This window comes from Dreissena polymorpha, chromosome 8 (genome assembly GCF_020536995.1).
Source record: "Dreissena polymorpha isolate Duluth1 chromosome 8, UMN_Dpol_1.0, whole genome shotgun sequence".
NCBI lineage: Eukaryota > Metazoa > Mollusca > Bivalvia > Myida > Dreissenidae > Dreissena > Dreissena polymorpha.
Window position 1 is genome coordinate 58,920,161 of NC_068362.1, and position 19,790 is coordinate 58,939,950.

Here is a 19,790-nt window from a genome sequence, read left to right on the forward strand (position 1 = left end):
CAATTTTTCCTTGGAAATAGAGAAGATGTTCTGGGGAACTGAGCTTAAAACCGTGATGTCAGGTTTCCAGCAAGAGTATAATTCTTGTTTGGCAAAGGAACGAGAAATGGCTTTAGATGATTTGAGGAACGGCGGGGACCTTACACTACTTCACAACAACAATGGACAGCGATATCAATGGCCTTGGAAAGATATTTTCCTAAAAGATAATGAAATTCCTTATTTGGTTATTACCAGGTGGATGAAAAAACATTCTTGATAGATGAGGAGGCGATACAACTAAAATGTAACTTACAGTAGAACTGAGAAGTCCGCATCAGAATTCACATCCAAGACTCTGTCCGAAATTGTAAAAGAAAGAATAACAACTAAGGAAGACGATGCGGATAACATCGCGACAGAAGTTAAAGCAGCAATGAATGAGAAGAATGTCAGTTATAGTGCTATGATCGTCTACTTTAACGGGACGAAATACCGGCCATCAAAAGTAGTTGATCCAGGTAAATGGTTTAAACAAATAATTAAACTTTTATTGTACGCTATATAAACGTGAGAATTAATCAACATGTTATCAGTTATGTCATTATAGATATGAAACTTACATTTTATTGAAATTTTGTATTCGGATAGGATAATAAATTGCTTTCTCTCCCAAACACTCGATTTTTTTTAATGTTTGTTAAGGAAAACTTGTGTAAGTTTATGTTATAAGAGGTATGGAGTTTTACTTAATTTCATCACATAATGCCCTCTTTGCCACACACACGCAACGGATTTAATGATTTATTTAGTCTAACGTAGCAAAATATGTTCATTTTAAACCATAAGACCCAAGGGTTTAGTCTAGTACATTGTAATCTGATTATCTTTAATTTTGTTCAAATTATGCAATTTTAGTCAAAACGTCAAATTTGTCAGTGTCACAACTACCTTTATTTCATAGCATGTGGCAAATATTAGGTATTCGTCACGTATTCAAAGTTTCTTGTTTCATAATAAAAATAGCATTATTCTTCACAGAATCCCATGCTATGTTGGCGGAAACGGACAAGCGTTCTATCGACTGCTGTACATCTATTTGGTGTCCCATCAACTGGAACAACTGGCTGGGAGTTGAAGAAACGGAACATGGATATTTCACCGTTTATGTTGTCCCTGATAACGGTGACAGTACATTTTCACATTCGTTTGTATCCGTCACAGCTGCGAATACTGAATTGTCATTTTGCTTGCTTAGTGCGTTGTTCTTTTTACTTATTGCGTCTTAGATTGACCCTTCAGAAGATGGCTTTTCACAAAATCAATATATTGGAACCAAGGTATTTTATCTGATAAAACTGTGCCCTTAGATATCTTATTAGATTTAAAGATATGCAAGGGCGCTTAGTCACTGAATTCCAAACGTAACAAAAATTAAAAACACATTGTTTCAAATCGAGAAAAACCAGATCGTCAGATCGTTTCAAAACTTGCAAATGAAACTCGAATCCGAAGTTCATTTGTTAACAGAAAATACGTTCGAAATTACAATCGGTACAATAATATATACAACTATACGCTACAGATATAGCCCTTACATGAAGAAGATCCTTATTCAATCAGGTAACTGAAGTATTTTTATAAATATATGTGTCATGACATTTAAGATTACGGAGAAGTTAATCAATACCTGTAATTTAATACAATCTTTAGACAAATTATCAGTCATAATAATGAACAAGTTAACACGTTTTTCATAAACGGCATTACAATATCAAGTATCCAAATACATCACGATTAGTCCTTCTTTATCTCTAGAAGGTATTTAGTTTTTTTCTAGAAGGGATTTTCTAATGTGTCGTTGATTCCGGTGCTTTTTGTATTTTTGTGATACTTTACAGTGATGCTTCATTGAATGCATTATATTTATTTTTGAAATTGAAATCACTTGTTGTCGGTCTTATTTATATAATCTCACTTACTGTGACTTAATAGCTTAAATTCTTACCAGATTCATTCATATTTCAATGTTGTGATGTAAATATTATTTCAAGGTTGTTAAGTAGAAATGAGTTTGAAAATTATATCTTTGACATTTAATTGGATAAAATACATTCGTGTCACTTTTTTGTCAGGATGCTGTTTGTTTTCTGTTCTGTTTAATAGATGTTCTGTTTACAGACAGGCGTAATGTTCTGTGCCATTGTATGATGTTATCATTGTAAAATGTAAACCAGTTCAATGTTATTAATTGTTCTTTTTTATTTGGCAATTGTTGTGCAATCATATATTTGCTGTGCATTTTTATCAATGTGATATTTATACCCGTCCTATGTTCTTAATTATTCTTTTGTATTTTGCTATTTTTGGAAAATCCGATCTTTGCTGATCCCATGTGTCCGTGTGATATTTATGAAGCTTTCTTTAAAAGTATATGTCAGCAAAATCACACGCCTAGTAGAAAATTGCCCTATAAATTTAATCAACATTTGAAATAATACAGTTACTTTCAAAAGTATATGCGTATGATGAATTGTCAAATATCGTTTGTAATGTAGGCAAGTGATCTTATTTTGAATCACCTCAATAATGTTTATATGTTTGCACCATTCAATCTCATCCTTTTTTTACCTCACGCCTTAACATGTTGTATAGTTTGGTAGGATGATTAAATGTGTACGAAGCAAAATAATTCATATTTTAATATATTACCCGATTCAATCCATGTTACTTGCAGGAGCCATAGTTTTGATTTGCATAATGCATATGCTTTTCGATGAACATCTGTAAAATACGTATTTGTAACAAAATGTACTGAAATCAAGCTTGTAAATTTACGCATAAGTGACTATTTTAAATGCAATTTGTAAAAAATAAATATTGCATCATTTTATGTTAGTGCAATGTGTTAAACAAATGCATGTCTTGCGAGAATTAGTTTCATGAAGCATAGCACGCATTTGCAACTGTTTGTCTGCATTCAAGCATAAAATTACGTTTGACAAGAATCTTGAGCAAGTCTTCTGAGCTACTGACGTGCATTTTTTCGAACTGGGCTTTGTCGATACTTACAATAAAGCATTTCCTTTGTTTGAGCCTGTGTTTATTTTACGGACTGCCAGTATAACTCCTGTAATGTTGCCTAGACATTTGCCTCGATACAAATATAACTTTTATAGAGGCTATTCCCGTGCTGGACACGTCACTTATTAAACAATATTGCATGGTTACTTCAATGGTAAAGAAATTAAAATTATTTTAAGATTGTGTAATATTACATCATTATACGTGGCAAAGAGATACGTTTAGAACAAACTGGTGACTAAACTATTTTTATATAAAAAAAAGTATATTTAAATATTGTATCGTCTAAATAAATTCTCTATAAAATGTTTCTAAATAATTAAAAGTTGTCATTGGGACACTTAGCGGGCGAGAAAACTCTGTTGAAGAAGTAAACTCGAAAATAATAAAATGTTTTCGAAGCACCTATTTACACGTGTACCTTTTATCTTACTTTAATTTGAGTAGGCTTTGTAGACTTGAGTTTGAAATAAAGAGAGAGGTGTATAAAACATTGGCGTTTCCATCTATATAAAAATTTGTACTTGCTTAATATATGCTAAAAATGAGAAAATGCGTAGCTCAATATTTCTCTGCATAATTTTAAGGGGCTAACCGTCGAAATGCCACTATAACTAGAAAACATATATTTTTCATTTAATAACAAACAGATCGACCAAAAAAAATTACGGAAGACTGAAAATACCACCAACAAATTGACCAACATATTATCAGACCAAACCGTCCTATCAGCTCTAATTTTCGCCGGTGGTCCCGCCAACAAGCTTCCCACAGGCGTCTCAGCGCTGAACGACTCTATACAGCTGCCCCTCCGTTTTTTCCCATCTGCTTTGCATCTCAATTAAAGTCGCGGGGCTGGGTGTCTAAAGGCCGCCCTCTTGTCATTTTCCCTAAGGGGTACCAGGTAAGGGATTTACTTGCCGTATTGGATGCATGCTTAAGAAAGGTGTGGCCTATCCATCGTCAAAGTCTCTGAAGGATGTCTTCTTCAAAAAGCTGCTTCTTTGTTCTTCTATATCATATTAATTCTTCGTTGGAGATCTTGTCTGACCAGCGAATCTTGGGAATCTTCCTTAAGCTGGTGTAGATGAAGACCCGTAGTTTCTTTATGATATTTACAGTTGTTATTAAGATTTCTGCTCCATGGAGGAGCATAAGCATTTACGATGCTACTGACGACCCTAATCGATGTGGCGATGCCCATTACGATTGATCCCAAGTTGTTCTCCAGCTGAATGAAGGCTGCTTGATTTACCGATGCGGGTTCTGACGTCTGCATAAGTTCATGGTTGTCCAGATTGTTGCCGAAGTAGAAAAAAACGGTCCACCTCCTCCAGCGCCTCGTCTTTTACTGTGAGGTGTGTGTTGTTGGATGCGTTGGTCTTGCAAACCTTGCTCTTTCCTATGTTAATGGTGAGGCACAGTCTGGCTGAGTCGAGACCGATCGTCGGCAAAGTCGAAGTTCCACTGGATTTCGTTCTGCTTCTGACCCGTCGGGGTCTTCATATACCCTCAATGGTCAACAAGAACAGTAAAAAAGAAAGAAAGCTGCATTTTTTCACTCTCGGTTCTCATTTCGAAAGAGTCGGTAAGCTGTCTGCTATGACCGATTTTGCAGGTCATCCCTTCATTAGACTTCCTGAATATATGAGTGTGTTTTCTTGGCACTCCGTAGTCTGCAGAACAAGGTTGTCGAACGCCTTTTGATAGTCTATGAAGTTGACATACAGGGTCGAATTACACTCAAGAAATTATTCCAGAATGATTCGTTGGGTTCTGATCTGCACGATCTCTCTTCTGAAAAGCGAACTTGTTGGTCTCGAAGATGTGTGTCTACCGCGTCTTTCATTAAGATCAGCAGGTTAAACACATTTCCTGGTATGTGCTAAAGCGTGATTCCTTAGTTGTTGGAGCAGGAACTGAGGTCGCCATTGTTGGAGAGCTTTGGGGAGATGTCCCTCTTTACTATCAATTGGAATTTCTTCTTATTACCGTCTCTTGCTGTAGAGCGGGTAGAGTAGTGCTTCTGCCGGTATGCTGTCAAGTCCTTCGTTTTCGCCATTCTTAACAAGCTTGATGGCGCTTCTGATCTCTTTCTTTGTTGGATACAGGAATCGATTGGTAGATCGCTTGTAGATTGCGGAATCTCTGGTTGGTTCACATAATCTGGTCTGTTGTGTAGCTCCTGGAAGTGCTCACTCTACCGCTTCTCCTGCCCTTTTCATCTTTTATCACTTCTCCATTTTATCCCTTTCTGGCCTCTCTGTCATGGCAAACTTTCTTCTAATCTTTGGATGATGGAGTACACGTTCTTAAATCTGTTCTGATGGGCCGTCTTTTCCGCCTCTGTTGAAGGCGTCTCTAGGTAGCTAGGCATGTCTGCTTAAATTGTTCGCTTGACGCTCCTATTTACTTCTTTTTACTTTTGTTTTTACTTGTGCGGGTCGTGTTTTGCTGTTATTTACACTTTCCGTCTGTTTTCGTCTTCTTCAGCTTTTTGAAGCGTCTCTACTAATATCCACTATTTGTGTGTTTGCGACTTAAAGCCAAGTACATCTTGGCATGTTGTTGTCACTGCTACTTCCACTTTTTGAAACTCCTGCTCTATCGTCGTCTTCTTAAATCAGCTCATTTAGGACCTGACACGTTTTGGAGAGAATGACATTAGACTATTCTTGCTTCCAGGTTTAATTCGGCGTAGCGTGGTTGTAACACAGGCTTTGGATGTGCCCCCTATCAAACTCTCATACAACTTTAGTGTCAATCAGGCTTCAATGAGAGGATGCGAGAAGTCACGTCTGCTCCTCGCTTGACATGTACATCCTGAAAGGAGCGAAGTAGCACTGGGTTCTGTTTTGATATGCTGGCTCTTCGACTTCTGTTTCAATGATCTATGAGTTTTTCCGCTTGCCTGTATTAATACTTCATTTGACGTTCTTCTTTGCTTGGTTGTACCCTTCTAGTGCTTTTGCTGCTCTTGTTCTGAATTGTTCAAACTTGCTTTCTTGTCTCTTCTTTCTATAACTTTATGAATCGGCCCTGCTGATATGCACTTCTTATGAGTGTAAGACTTGAGAATCAGTACTTCTTTACTTGTTGATATAGCTGCTACTATCACATAGTACAAACGATAAATTACTAAAGATAGTATTAATTCATGTTTTTTTACATCAAGTTCAATATCGTGTCTACCTTAAGGGATGCACAAATGGGCATCATATATCTACGTTTTTTTCTACATTGTTTTCGCTTAATTATATACTCTTTGGGAAAATATAATTGCAAATTTCAGTTTCTGAAGCCATTGAAAAACATTTGCTCCAAAAATAAGCAAATGCTCTATTGTTTTCAATGGTTTCAGTACTATGGGGTCTTGTTCGTCGTTAAGCCTGTAGTAAGCTGTCTTTTTGGTAATTTTAGTCAAAGAGGTAGACTCTAAAAATAGCCTGGGTCTTTATGTGTTAAAACATGTCTTGTTTAATACTTGAAGGTTTTTTTTTAGAGTTAGAAATTCCAATAAATAAAGTAGTCAAGAATAGTTTTATAAAAATGCTGTTTATTAAAGCTCAAAACTTTTGAGACCACCCAAACACACAACTGCACATAAAAAATAAATATTGAAACAGCTTGCCAGCTCATCCCTTAAACAAAAATCACATGAAATAACAGAGCAGTCTCTTTAACACATCACAAGCAGTCTCAATCCTCCTCAACGGTGGCCCTTATTTTTGCCAGTAAATCATCAGTCCCTTGAGCTGTGGCGGGGATTGGTATGGATGGAGCATTAATATCCAGCCTTTGAAGGTCCTGGAGAATGCACCCCTCGCTGACGGCGCTCATGTTAGCTTGGTTAAAGGAGTAAAACTTCGGCATGTCTGACATGAGTCCTGCGCTGGAGGTCCTTGGGGTGGAGGATGGCTGGCTGCCTCTGGGTGTCTGCAATTGCTGGAAGTGCTGAGGCTGGTGCTCAGGCTGAGGCTGCTGCTGGAAGCCGTAATGCTGAGTCTGGGGCTTGTAGCAATGCGGCCGCTGCTGGTAGAAGGTGAGTGTGGGTGAGTGTGGCGAGAGATGCTTGTCGACGCCGAGGGCTGGGCTTTTGGAGGCTGGTTTGCTAAAGTTTTATGTGTGAGGGGCATGTTTCTAAGTGGACGGCCTTTCCTGGGCTTTACCTCCTTGTGCAGGAAGGCGCAGTTTCTCTTGATGAACATTTCTCTATCCGTCAAGTTCGCTGCAGCCTGGTCCCGGACTGACTTCCACCATGTCCTGAGAACTTCAGCTCCCTCCTCAATGTTCAACTCTCTTGCCTTCCTAATCCAAAGTTCCGTCTTCTTCTTTGTATCCTTGTAATCGGTGGCCCCCTTCCTCCACAAAAGTTCTTGCTCCCGGACCCACTCGATGAGTGGCTCCTGAGTGTCATTGTCGAGCAGTAGGGCCTTACGACGAAACTTCTTCTGCGGCAACGCTGTTCATCGTTCCGTTCAGAGTCTAAAAAATATAACAGTTGAATAGAAATAATAAATGTATAAATGGAACATATATTATTTAGATCAATTTGTATTGATTTTTCATTGCATATTATCACATTATCATTACCTTCAGCACCAGCAGTAGCACGGACCTCCTCAGGTTGGTCATCACCGGGTGGTATTTCCTCATTGTCAGGCCGGTCCTGTGTCAGGGCCTTCACGGGCCCGTCATCAGAGTCTGCATCAAATAACAAATGAATAATAAATAAGCAAGGTCAACGTAATTGAAAGATTATTATTAACATGATTATCATTATCACTTCATTTCATACATTTTCATTGGTGATTACCTTCATCAGCAGCTGCCCCTGCCTGTTTTGTGGTAGCAGTCGCTATGACTGTGTTAGCAGTGGGTGTGCTATTAGTGGATTCTGGTGTGGCATTACTGGTCTCTGCAAAATAAAGCAAATGAATATTACATGAACAGTGTCAAAGTGATTAAAAGATTATAGTTATTATTATTATTATTATTATTATTATTATTATTATTATTATTATTATTATTATTATTATTATTATAATTATTATTATCACTAAATTTAATATTTCTATTGGCGATAACCTTCATCAATAGCTGTCCCTGCCTGGGCTGTTGAAGCAGTGGCTGTGTTAACAGTGGCTGTCCTAGCAGTGGATTCTGGTGTGGCATTACTGATCTCTGCAAAATATAACAAATGAATTATAAATTAAAAATGTTGAAGTAAAATACATAACAGTATTTTTTCACAGTTTTGAATATTTCTTGACACAACTAGTGGGCTACCTAGGCTGCTGCCTCTCCATCTCCAGCCTTCCACTTCTTTTATCTACGTGGCATGATGAACTTCAACTATCGACTTTTATAAAAAAAATATAAGAACGTCTATCAAAGCGATCCGTTCAGTTCCGTATTCAGAAGCGGTTTGCCGCTATACCAATTTTAAACTCCCACCGAGCCGATGCGCGCATGCGCAGAACGCCGCTCTATCAACATTCGCGTCACCGCTAAACCAACGCTCGCTACCGCTCACTACCGTTAAATCAACGCTTAACCAACGCTTGCTTCAGCGGTGCACCGCTTTGGCAACGCCCGTATTTTCGATTTTTTCCCCATTTTGTGCGCGGTGACGAGCGTTGCCGAAATTCGGCCCCTCTTCATACCGTTCAAGGAACGCTCAGCAAAGTTCTGGCGGTGTGACCGGGCCTTAACATATTAAACAAAACTATTTTGACATCCGGATGCTTATAGAAATATAAATCAGATATAAAATTGTTTTCAAGCGTAATAATACTCTGAAACTTGAATACAGTTTTATAAGCATTTCTATAAACAAACTTTCTTCCGCAAATTATTTTAAGTAACATTTGGGGAAATATTTTTCATATATGCTTTGCGCCATGTGATGGGCTAGTTGCTATTTAGGATATTGTTATATTGTTCATGGTTTTATAAGTGTGAGCGTTAGCTAATGTAAAAGAGCACATTTTGCAAATCAGTATGCGTTTAACTGCTTAACTACGCTATGGAAAGACAACCACTGCCTGTTGCAAACGACAGCAGTGGGAGTATGCAGGGTCTCTGTTGTATAGTATTTAACAGCTTTTAAGACGGCATTGGCCAGTCAAGTGTTTATCATTGAAATATGTACATATTGGCTGCTTTCAGGGAAAACGGGGAATGCATGTCAAATAAGATTAGCCTGTGCACACTGATAAGCATGTGAAATGCGCACAAGCTAATCAAGGACGACGTTTCTGATTTTATGTTTTTCGTGTAATGAGAGTCTATGGTACTGGTATGACAATTAATGCATATGCATTAAGCCCTGTTTTCCCAAAATGAAGCCTAAATTATATTTTTTTATTATTAAATGATTTAAAAAAAAAACATCTGGAACTGTGCTTTAAGACACACTCTTTATAAATTTGCATGGGTTGGGTTCATTTAAAACTTGCAAAATAAAAAGCTATAACATTTTTTAAACTGAGTTGCGTCTAAACATGTACAACAGCGAACACCTACAGTGCCTTCAGCGCTTTGATTTACTTTTTTTATAAGACCAAGTCCAAACGGATATATTCGGATATACGATGCATTTGAAAAACAGAACATAAAAGACGTTTCTCTTGTTCGCGAATTCGTCACTTTCATATTAATTGAACATGAACGATAATTGTTTTAATATACTATGTATCAAATATTGATTATTTGACGTATTTTTATTAGATTTCGTGCAAACCAAAATGCTATAAAATGCTGATATTAAATCGTGCTAATATGACCTGTATACCTATAAAGACCAACATGTATTACTATCATCGATGTTTCATAGGACAAGGTTGACAAAGGGCCAATAATGACCCTGTAATTTAATTGATGAAAATTACATAATTTTTGTTCAATGAACATTTTTGACAAGGTCATATAATTATATTTTTCTTTTAACCTTATAAAGTATGCTCATCGGCAGATTTCAAAACTGTCCTTATATATAAAATAAACCATCCATAGTAACCTATAGAGAAAGAGAGCAGGTTGACAAATCAATATCAATGTTTATAGTCCGGTAATTGTCTTGTATTTAATAATAATATGGTCTTATTTGACAGACGTCTTTGCAATATAATGTTACATTTTAATAAGCACGGAGCTGAGATTAATGCCGAATGAGCGCCAGCACTGATCAATATCAGTAATTGCGTTATGATACGCAAGTTGTAAACATCTCGTGTGTCAAGAAATTTACCATTAGCTATTAACTAAAATCATTTCAAAAACGATGTTTTAAAATGTAATTTATCAGAATTTCCACGGATCTGTTATAGTCCTAGTTTCCACATACTGTAAAACTTTTCAATTTGTCGTCAATTATATTTTAAGGAAGACTCTAAAAATGCCCCATCAACTCGGACTGTTTAGTATGGAACGTATTGGACGCGCGTCCAATACGGTAGAATATTTGATAGTCCGATGGTACTAATTGCGAGATCTGATAGTACGATATAAAAATATATTTGTAAGACAGAGACAATGTGTAAACTGACTGAAGAGTATGTGTTTTATAATGACCTACCGGTACTGAAGTGCAATTTACACTTTACAAATAACGGATACAAACTCACATCATATATTTGATTGGCAAATATATTAAAAGCAATATATCAGTATATTATACAGCATCATGTTACAAATATATAGTTGTTGTTGCTTTATATGGTAACAATATTACAGTTTTATAACCCAAAAAGAAATGTCCACCCGTAAATACAAAAGATCGCCGCTATCTGTTTAGAACTAAAGCACGTTTCCCAGAAATCCCCGCTGTAGAAGCATGAACGAGGTTACAAAACAGATCATTTGTGTTATATTTAACTGTTTGGTATATCAGGTTTTAGCGATTATAAAGCATTTTTGTTGTTGTCTATCGTATCCCTGAAGTTATTGTTGAACTCATGTTCAACGTTTTATAACTTGAGAATATAAACAAGCGTAAACTTATACTATTGCGTTGTTTTCCCGAATCTATTAATAGCCTCAGATTACCAAGCGTGACCTTATACTGTTGCGTTGTTATCACCCGTGCAATTGGACTCTCCCTTGTTTATCGGCAGCCGCATCTATTAATAGCCTCAGATTATGAATGAGCTGCGCAAAAATACTACGGCATGAAGACGCAGCAGAGAGTGGACTATTTTAATAACTCGTAATCATTTATAAACAATCTTAATCATTCATAAACAATCTCTTCCGCGACACGTATAATACAATCATTTTTTATTGAGTATTTTCTATATAAGCTCTGTTCGAAACTATTACATTTAACTCGATATTCATATAGTGTTTCCATTTGTGAATGAATATAGTTGGAGAACTCAAGCCTGTTACATAAATTATACAACTCTTTCTAGCGCAGATTCGGCATGTGTGGCAGGTAGTAGGCTTTCCGTAGATAAGCCATAAGATAACAACTTGAAATTTTGAGAAACAACATTAGCTGTTCGCTACGCGAACAACTAAAAACCAAATGAGCCTTGCTCTTTAAACAGTGAGTTTAATGCATGTGCGTAAAGTGTCTTCCAAGATTAGCCTGTGCATTATTCACAGACTAATCAGGGACAACGCTTTTCGCTTTTATGATATTTTTCGTTTTATAAAGTCTCTTCTTAGTAAAAATGCAGCTTATGCGGAAGGTGTCGTCCCTTTAATGATCTTCTATTATATCGTCGTTATCACTAATTCTGCAAACCCAACACATTTCTGTATCATGTACATCTACATCTTGATCATTGTAATCTTTTTGAGTTATGAAATTATCATCGTCATCGTCATCAAAATCACTTTAATCATCGTATTCTTCATCATGTTGGTCATCTTTGGTTTGATCAACCGATTTATTTGAACATATTTGGTTATCATCGCTTGAACAACTATCTTGATCGCTATATTGCGTCTCATACTCGTTGTTTCAAGAAACTCTTGTCAAATAATTCAAAAGGACATGCAGGGCTCAGTTTTCGATGCCCTGAGTGTTAATTCTCTCGTGTCATCTAACACAAAAGGACAAGCGGGGCACAGCTGTCGATGTCTGAGTCTCACATCTTCTTTAGTGTCCATGTTCCAAATGGAAATGTGCGTATGGCAAAACACGCATCGCACGCAATCAAACATAAAGTCGGAGATGATACAAAGGGTCGAAAATGAACCTTTGGATAGCCAGGTGTTGTTTTGAAACCTCGTAAAAAGACGGCAAGTTTTCAAAGGTTTTACGTCTTTGTTTTATATTTCGAAATCGAAAATACAAATACATGTTTGCAAACGAACGATGTCAGAAATACTAATGCATTCATCTGCTATTTATACAAAATATTGTAATGTAAATTTTTATAACCATCCATATACCGATGAAATGCCTCATTGTCAGAAAAACTAAACGCCCGGCAAAAACAACACCCTCTTGTTCAACCCTCTGAACATTTTCCGTCCATATAAATTGCGCCGCATCTCATCCCTAAAAAGTACACAAGAAACGTGGCTATGGTTTCTAGCATAGTAGGGAGCAATTGTATGGAATGCTTTCTCATAAATAAATATAAATACCAGATACCCATGCATTAAATCATCACTGATAATGTGTTAAGCCTCCGGTAGGGTGGCATTTTACAATCGCACTGTCCGTCCGTCCATCTGTCTCTCCGTTCGTCTATCCATTCGTCCGTCTGTATGTCTATCCGTCTGTTAGGCGTTCCATGTACATGTTTTTTTCTAAACGCCTGCAGATATTATTCTGGTTTTTGGTTTGTGAGTCTACCGACATGCTTAACACATAAGGTGCGATTTTTGTTCCGGTTAATATATGGTTGACGAAATTACATGCCTTTGACAGCGGACAAGGATGCATTGATATGTTCACATTCCACCGTTATATGACTAAAAGTTAGGTCTTGAATTATTATACTGTAAATATAGCCTATTAAAAAAACCTTCTAGGCTTTGTTGGTCATGCCTGTAGACTAACACAACAAATATCAAGTCAGTATCTGAAAGCGACCTTGAAAGAGGCCAGTACAAACGGTTACTTTAGAGGAATGCCAAAGGTTCGTAAAATTGTCCGTAAATTTGTCAACTATCAATTAACCCTAACCTCGTCATGACATTTTCTATTTCTATCTAGCTGCTGAGCGGCTTGAAAGTGCAGTACGTGGGGGAGGGCACTGTGCTTCACAAACACAGCTCTTGTTGTTATCTCGATATCAATATCGATATAGGTTTTTGTTGAACTACATGTATATCTACGTTGAACAATTTTGTTGTGTATGCGCTTGTGCATGACATCCACCTGAATGACATTTATTTGCAGAGGCGTCAATCTTCCTCTTAAAGGAAGCAATTTCACGTTTTGGTAAATTTACAAAATTAAAAAAAATTGTTTCCTATTCGCAAATTGTCGTTGTAGTTATGATATTTGTGAGGAAACAGTGAACATGAACATGAACGATGCTCTAAAATAACCATTATATGCATCTTTTGATGATTTAAAACTTTAATTTTTTCTTTCTATAATTGTATTCTTGTTTTTACTGGAGCTTTATAGAATCAATGTTTACATTAATCAATATAAAGCATTTGATGAAAAACTTCAATACATGCCAAAGTCTGTGAAAAGGTCTTTTTAATATGCTTACTATGAGCATAAACAAAACTTGATGAACACCTCGCGCGCGTTTTCAGACTGTTGTCGGAAGTGAACAAGGCTGAGTTGTGAAATGTATTTGGAGATCGGTCTGGAGTGAACAATACCATTTAAATAATGGAACAATCTTAACCACCAGATACCCTTTCTTTACGTATACCTATAATACAAGTTTACATGTTTTATTTGATTTAAAAATGGTACGTGGCACAACACTTGTTATCAGAACATTTAAATTAATAATCAAAATGTGCGTACACTTATTTCAATAAAATGCAAACACATTGAAAAACACCAAATAGGTTTATTCCGTAGTATACTGTCTTTAAAGGATTGCTTTATATGTACTCGTACAAACTGATAAATACTATATTGAATTAAATCAACGACGCGTTTAAGTCTTACTGAAAATCGATACAGGTTTACATTCGTCATCCGGTGCTTCTTTAAAATTTAATGTTTTGTACTCATGTGTACGTATGTTTAGTTATTTGCACGCATGCGCACTTAAGTATGTTTCATGCGCAACTAAGGAATCAGGCTTCATATATCGGGTACGTTACCCACCAGTTTTCATTTGATAGACTTGTATCAATAAAGAAACATGGTTGGAACAAATACCGTAGTGTTGGCATACGTGCTGGTCGCCATTCTATCTGGTAAAATTAATTTATTTATTTATTCCAGATACGTTGTTTTCTTATGCATTATACTTATAAACAAAGCGATGATGATTATAATGATGATTTATTAAATGTTTTACCTGATCATATAAACAAATGTAATCAAAGCATTGTGCGTTTTTCAGCATCTGTTTAAATCGAAATGCCTATATATTATTTTATAAAGAGTCATCTTCGGTTCGATGACTAATACAATTTATTTATAAAAAATTGCTTTGATTGAAATTGTTATTTTGTTTTAAAAGGTGCATATTTCACATATATAACTGTATCTCTTCCAAATACATGAAGAGCTGAACAAATTATCGAGAAGAACGCCAACTTCAAATTTATCGCGGATCCAAGAAAGCTTCTTATGCCGCTGTTGGCTGTGATGCGACGCGCCCGATGCTGGTTGGTAACTATGTTTTTTTAACACAAACAGCTACGGCACTGTCCGTCGTGAAAGATGCAAGACTCTTAGTTTCAAGTTCACAAACAATGGGGTATATCTCTTACTCGGAAATGATTTGTGTGTTCATTCTGTAGTATCAGATGAAGAGAAGATCATTCAACTCCAGAAGGATTTTTTAGAAGCGACAGTTCTATAATTGTTTAAAGGCATTTTTGAATACAAATATATGTTGGTGCATGCAAAGGAGGTATTACCATGTATGTTCGAAAAATCCTGGTTATTATTATTCAGGATTTATTTAAATATGGCTTGTTAAAGCGAAGTTGATGGAAGAGGCACCGACACCGAACAGATTCGCCTCATAAAGACCTCTAAGAGATGGTACTTCGATGGCAAATTCAAGGTAATTCTTGATGTTGACCTGATGTGGGATCCTTCTAGTCTATTGAATTGTATACGTCACTTTTTAAAATAAAACATGCAAAAAACAGAATATACACCAGGTAAAGAAATAATATGAAAACGACCTATAACAAACGATTTATGTGAAAATGTATAAACATAGCATTGACTAAACATCTCGATTTCAGGTTTTGCGAAAACCCGTCGTGAGACATGGCGATTGTGCTAAACATACGTCGCTCGTCTGTGTTTTGATGTCTGAAAATAAACGAATTCATACACAAGTGTGAATGGGAGCTATGCCCACATTTGTTAATGATATAACCCATTTGCCCAACATCAAAGACATGATGCAGGCCGTCAATCACGTTCTTCTTGATAATCATATCAGCCAATCAGCGCTCAGGCCATTTGGACCAAAACATTAACGTGTCTTATCTCTGCGAACACCCATATGGTTCAAAAAGTCATTAAACCTCATTTTCGGCTTATCTTGCTTGCAGCAATATCTAAAAGACATTGTCACTCCAATTTTTGTGCTTTTCAGAGGTTAGATAACATTAATCCCTAGTCCCATAGGGTCACATTGTTTAACTGGCAACTTTCAAAGCTTGTTTTCTAACATCTATAAATTAAATTGTGCAAACCTGAACATATCGATATGTACTCTTCAATTCTTTGCAACAGAAAATACAGTATCGCATTTTTTAGGAAAGTAAATCTCTATTAAATACAGACAGAGGTACTATAATTAAGTTGAATCTTACCGTGTGTTGTATCTGATAAACTCAACCCCGGAAACCCGATATGCTGTGAGAAGTTGGATGTGCTAGGAGAAGACAAATAAGATTAAATTAACTAAGCTTCAGAACGGATATAATACTAAAACCTCAAAGTTCAATGACAATGATCTACCATGCATCAGAGTGGGCATACATCAGCTGTAATAGTAAGCTTTTAAGTTTATAAATGAACTGCACTTATGTCATATCTTGACATCTTATGCACTGCACCAGGTCATATCATTTTTTGATCATCATGTTGAATGTTAAGTCGATTTTTTCCACCAATACGAATTTTTTGTAAGAAACCCTGGCGGATATGTTACTCGTGGATATTGGTTTATATAATTGTCGGTGCAAAAACTTTTTCACTGGCATACCTTTAAAGAAATTTGTAAATAGAGTGCTAAATATGGAACAAATCCCTGCATCGTCGACTTTAACAAGCCATATTTAAATAAATCCTGAATAATAATAACCAGGATTTTTCTAATAAACATGGTAATACCTCCTTTGCATGCACCAACATATATTTGTATTCAAAAATGCCTTTAAACAATTATAGAACTGGATTTACTTACCCTACCAAAATTCATCGAAATCTACCGGCAACTTCTCCTAGCACATCCAACTTCTCACAGCATATCGGGTTTCCGGGGAAGAAACTGTATTTTGGCTATTGTTTTTAAAATAATCTGCTCAACAGGTTTAAAGAACTTCTTGTTCTTCCTTAAAATAGATCACATTCGAAAGGTCAAATGTTTTTGAAGGACAAACTACGCTCTTTAATAAGCCTTGCATATGAATTTTAATTTTGTGTTTACTTTATGCAATTTTCAGCAGTCATACGTGGGTAATTAAGAAGGTTAACCATAATATAATTGAAAAGAATATATCTATATTGGAAATATTGACAACAACAAAAATTATTTAGTTACACAGTACCTTTAAACTAACGTTTAATGAGATTAAAGGAGGGACTTGTATCGCGTGTGCAGTATAATCAAGTCAAATATTAATACCCAGCATGAATTGTAAACTGGCAATCATGTACGCATCACACCTGATAATGAACAAAACTGCTTTTTGTGTTCTGCTATTTTATAATTCGTTTTATTTACATAGCAGTAGGTGCTATACATGTTTTGGTAAAACCCAATACCTATAAATAGTTAAAATCCGGAAAATAGGAACAGGGATTCCATGCTAACAATACTTTCGGTTATGATTACGTCAGACAAGAAATCGATTGTTTCCATAAACATCTATCCTTGTATACTTGAAATTTCATAAATCAAACAAGTGCGTCTTTTTAAGTTTGAAGTAATGAGTGTTTAACAGCTAAACATTGCACTTTTAGTCTTAATTAACATTAAAATTGAATGATTTGAATTTATTGAATATTTGAATTGTGTATTCCGACGTCGCGTCGGTTGAACAGATACGTTACGATTAGCGGGCGATCGACGTATTGAACCTTATTAAACATTCAAGGATTACTATCACGAATAATTATGTGGACTTTCATCTTCATCTGTGTTTTTTTGCAGACGTACAGTTCATCTGTCTCGATAGCCAAACTGATTCCAAATCCTGCTGCTCTTGTTTTGAACGTGGCCAAATTTGCTTTCAGTATATATACCCATATTGAAGAAAAAAACTCTGCCTCAAAAGAGAAAGAGGAAATTATACAAACATTGTCCAACAAAATCGAATCTGCGAGCGAGTCTCTGTATACAAAGTTGCTGATCAATCTGCAGTTTAATAAAATAGAAGAGACTCAGCTGGATGTAAATAGCAGAATGATTGATTTAAAAAATTGCCTGACGGCAAAGCAATCGGAAGTTGATGGTTACAAACGCATATTTGTGGCAAATGCCTACCAAGCGGTTGCAAAGGTAAGATACCTGTCAAAACACTTGCTGGAACAAATACCCGGATCTGGTAAAAATATCATCCAGATGGTATCCGACACTTCTCGATGTAATCGGACAGCTATGGATACGATGGCAAATGAAAGTTTAGATTTAATGTCTGATGGTATGCTCATTGAAATGACTTCGTTAAGAATGTCAGACAATTTTTCCTTTGAAATAGAGAAAACGTTCTGGGGAAATGAGCTAAAAATCGTGATGGCAGGCTTTCAGCAAGAGTATAATTCTTGTTCGGCAAAGGAACGAGAGATGGCTTTAGAAGATTTGAGGAACGGTGGGGATCTCACAGTTCTTCACAACAACAATAAACAGCGATATCAATGGCCATGGAACGATATTTTCCTAATTGATAATGGAATTCCCGACGTTTTTGGATACTACCAGGTCGATGAAAAAAAAATCTTGATAAATAAAGGAAGCGATAAAACTAAAATTGTAACTTACAAAAGAACTGAGAATTCCTTGTCAGGATTCACGGCCAAGACTCTGTCCCAAATAATTACAGAAAGAATTAAAACTGGGAGGGACGATGCGGATAACATTGCGGCTAAAGTTAAATCAGCCATGAATGAGAAAAATGTCAGACATAGTGCTGTGATCGTCTACTTCAATGGGGCAAAATACCAGCCATCAAAAGTAATTGATCCAGGTAAATGTTTCCATATAATTTATCTAAAACTTTGGTTAACACTATAAAAACGTCACAACTAATCAACATCTAATCAGTCATGTCATAATATATGATAAAGAAACTAACATTTTATTGAAATTTTGCATTCGGATAGAAAAATATATTGCTTTTCACTCATTAACTTGATATAGAGAAAAAATATTTTTTGATTATATTTTAAGAAAACAAATAATAGTTTATGTTATTTTGGGTATGGAGTTCTACTTTCATCACATTATGCCCTTGTGGCCACACACACGTAACGGATTTAATAATTTATTTAGTCTAACGTATAAAAATATTTTTATTTTAAACCACAAGACCCAAGTGTTTAATGTTTAGTACATTGTATGTAAAATTATAATCTGAATATCTTTAACTAGAGTTGCGACACCTTAAGGGTTTCGCGGGATGGAATGAGTGGGAACTAAAAAAATGTGGGTTCGAAAATTTTGGGTAAGAAAATGTGGGAACACAAATTTTGGGTACTAAACAAATGTGGGTACAAACATTTTGGTTACGAAAAAAAATGTGGGTACGAAAATTGTGGTTACAATGGGTCAATGTTAAGGTTTTAGCATGGCGGACGCCGGACGGCGAAAAGACACGATACGACACGATGAGCTGGCTATGACAATACCTCAGGTATTCTCCAAAAACAGCCGAGCGCATATGCATAAGTCAGTGAGTAATACTCAACAAGACTATTGTCAAGCAAATTTGTCCCCTACCGGCTCCACCATTGTCAGAATTTATTTTATTTTTTTATTTATTGCCATAGAAACCAGAATTTTTGACGTAGGAACAAAATGAAATCACGTGCATAATGCCCTTATTGCCATCTATCCATGTTTCAAGTTTCATGAAAAAATATTAAGAACTTTTAAAGTTATCGCAGGATTCAGAAAAGTGTGACAGACTGACTGACTGACTGACTGACTGACGGACACACAGAGCACAAACCATAAATCCCCTCCGGTGAAACCGGTAGTGGACTAATAAAAGCTAGGCACGGCGTATAAAATCAGAACCACTGGGTCGAATCTGCTGAAACTTGGCCACATTATAGATTATAGTCCAAACAAGCTACAGAATGAGCGTTTTTGGACCTGACAGCGTAAAACATTAACCAATAATGGACAGCACAAAATGGGTCATTTTGTACA

At 36.2% G+C, this 19,790-nt stretch overlaps 1 protein-coding gene and 2 long non-coding RNA genes across 4 annotated transcripts in view; 2 read left to right on the plus strand and 1 right to left on the minus strand.

The window, feature by feature from the left end:
* Positions 1–7,656: 7,656 nt before the first annotated feature.
* LOC127841585 (uncharacterized) lies at positions 7,657–8,229 on the minus strand. Its single transcript, XR_008031122.1, has 3 exons — positions 8,152–8,229; positions 7,880–7,981; positions 7,657–7,767 (listed from the first exon to the last, which is right to left on the minus strand). It is a non-coding gene; the product is annotated as an uncharacterized LOC127841585 (long non-coding RNA).
* Positions 8,230–14,263: 6,034 nt separating this feature from the next.
* LOC127841384 (uncharacterized) lies at positions 14,264–15,226 on the plus strand. The gene is made up of 3 exons (XR_008030955.1): positions 14,264–14,418; positions 14,734–14,835; positions 15,128–15,226. It is a non-coding gene; the product is annotated as an uncharacterized LOC127841384 (long non-coding RNA).
* A 2,002-nt stretch (positions 15,227–17,228) lies between these two features.
* LOC127840923 (uncharacterized) overlaps positions 17,229–19,790 on the plus strand; it is a 43,130-nt gene continuing 40,568 nt past the window's right edge. The window contains exon 1 of one of the 2 annotated variants that reach the window (XM_052369388.1): positions 17,229–18,603. In XM_052369388.1, coding sequence (XP_052225348.1) covers positions 17,535–18,603 — 1,069 coding nt within the window. In that variant the 5' untranslated portion in view covers positions 17,229–17,534. The remainder of the gene's footprint in view (positions 18,604–19,790) is intronic. The other variant, XM_052369389.1, reaches the window with a different exon arrangement.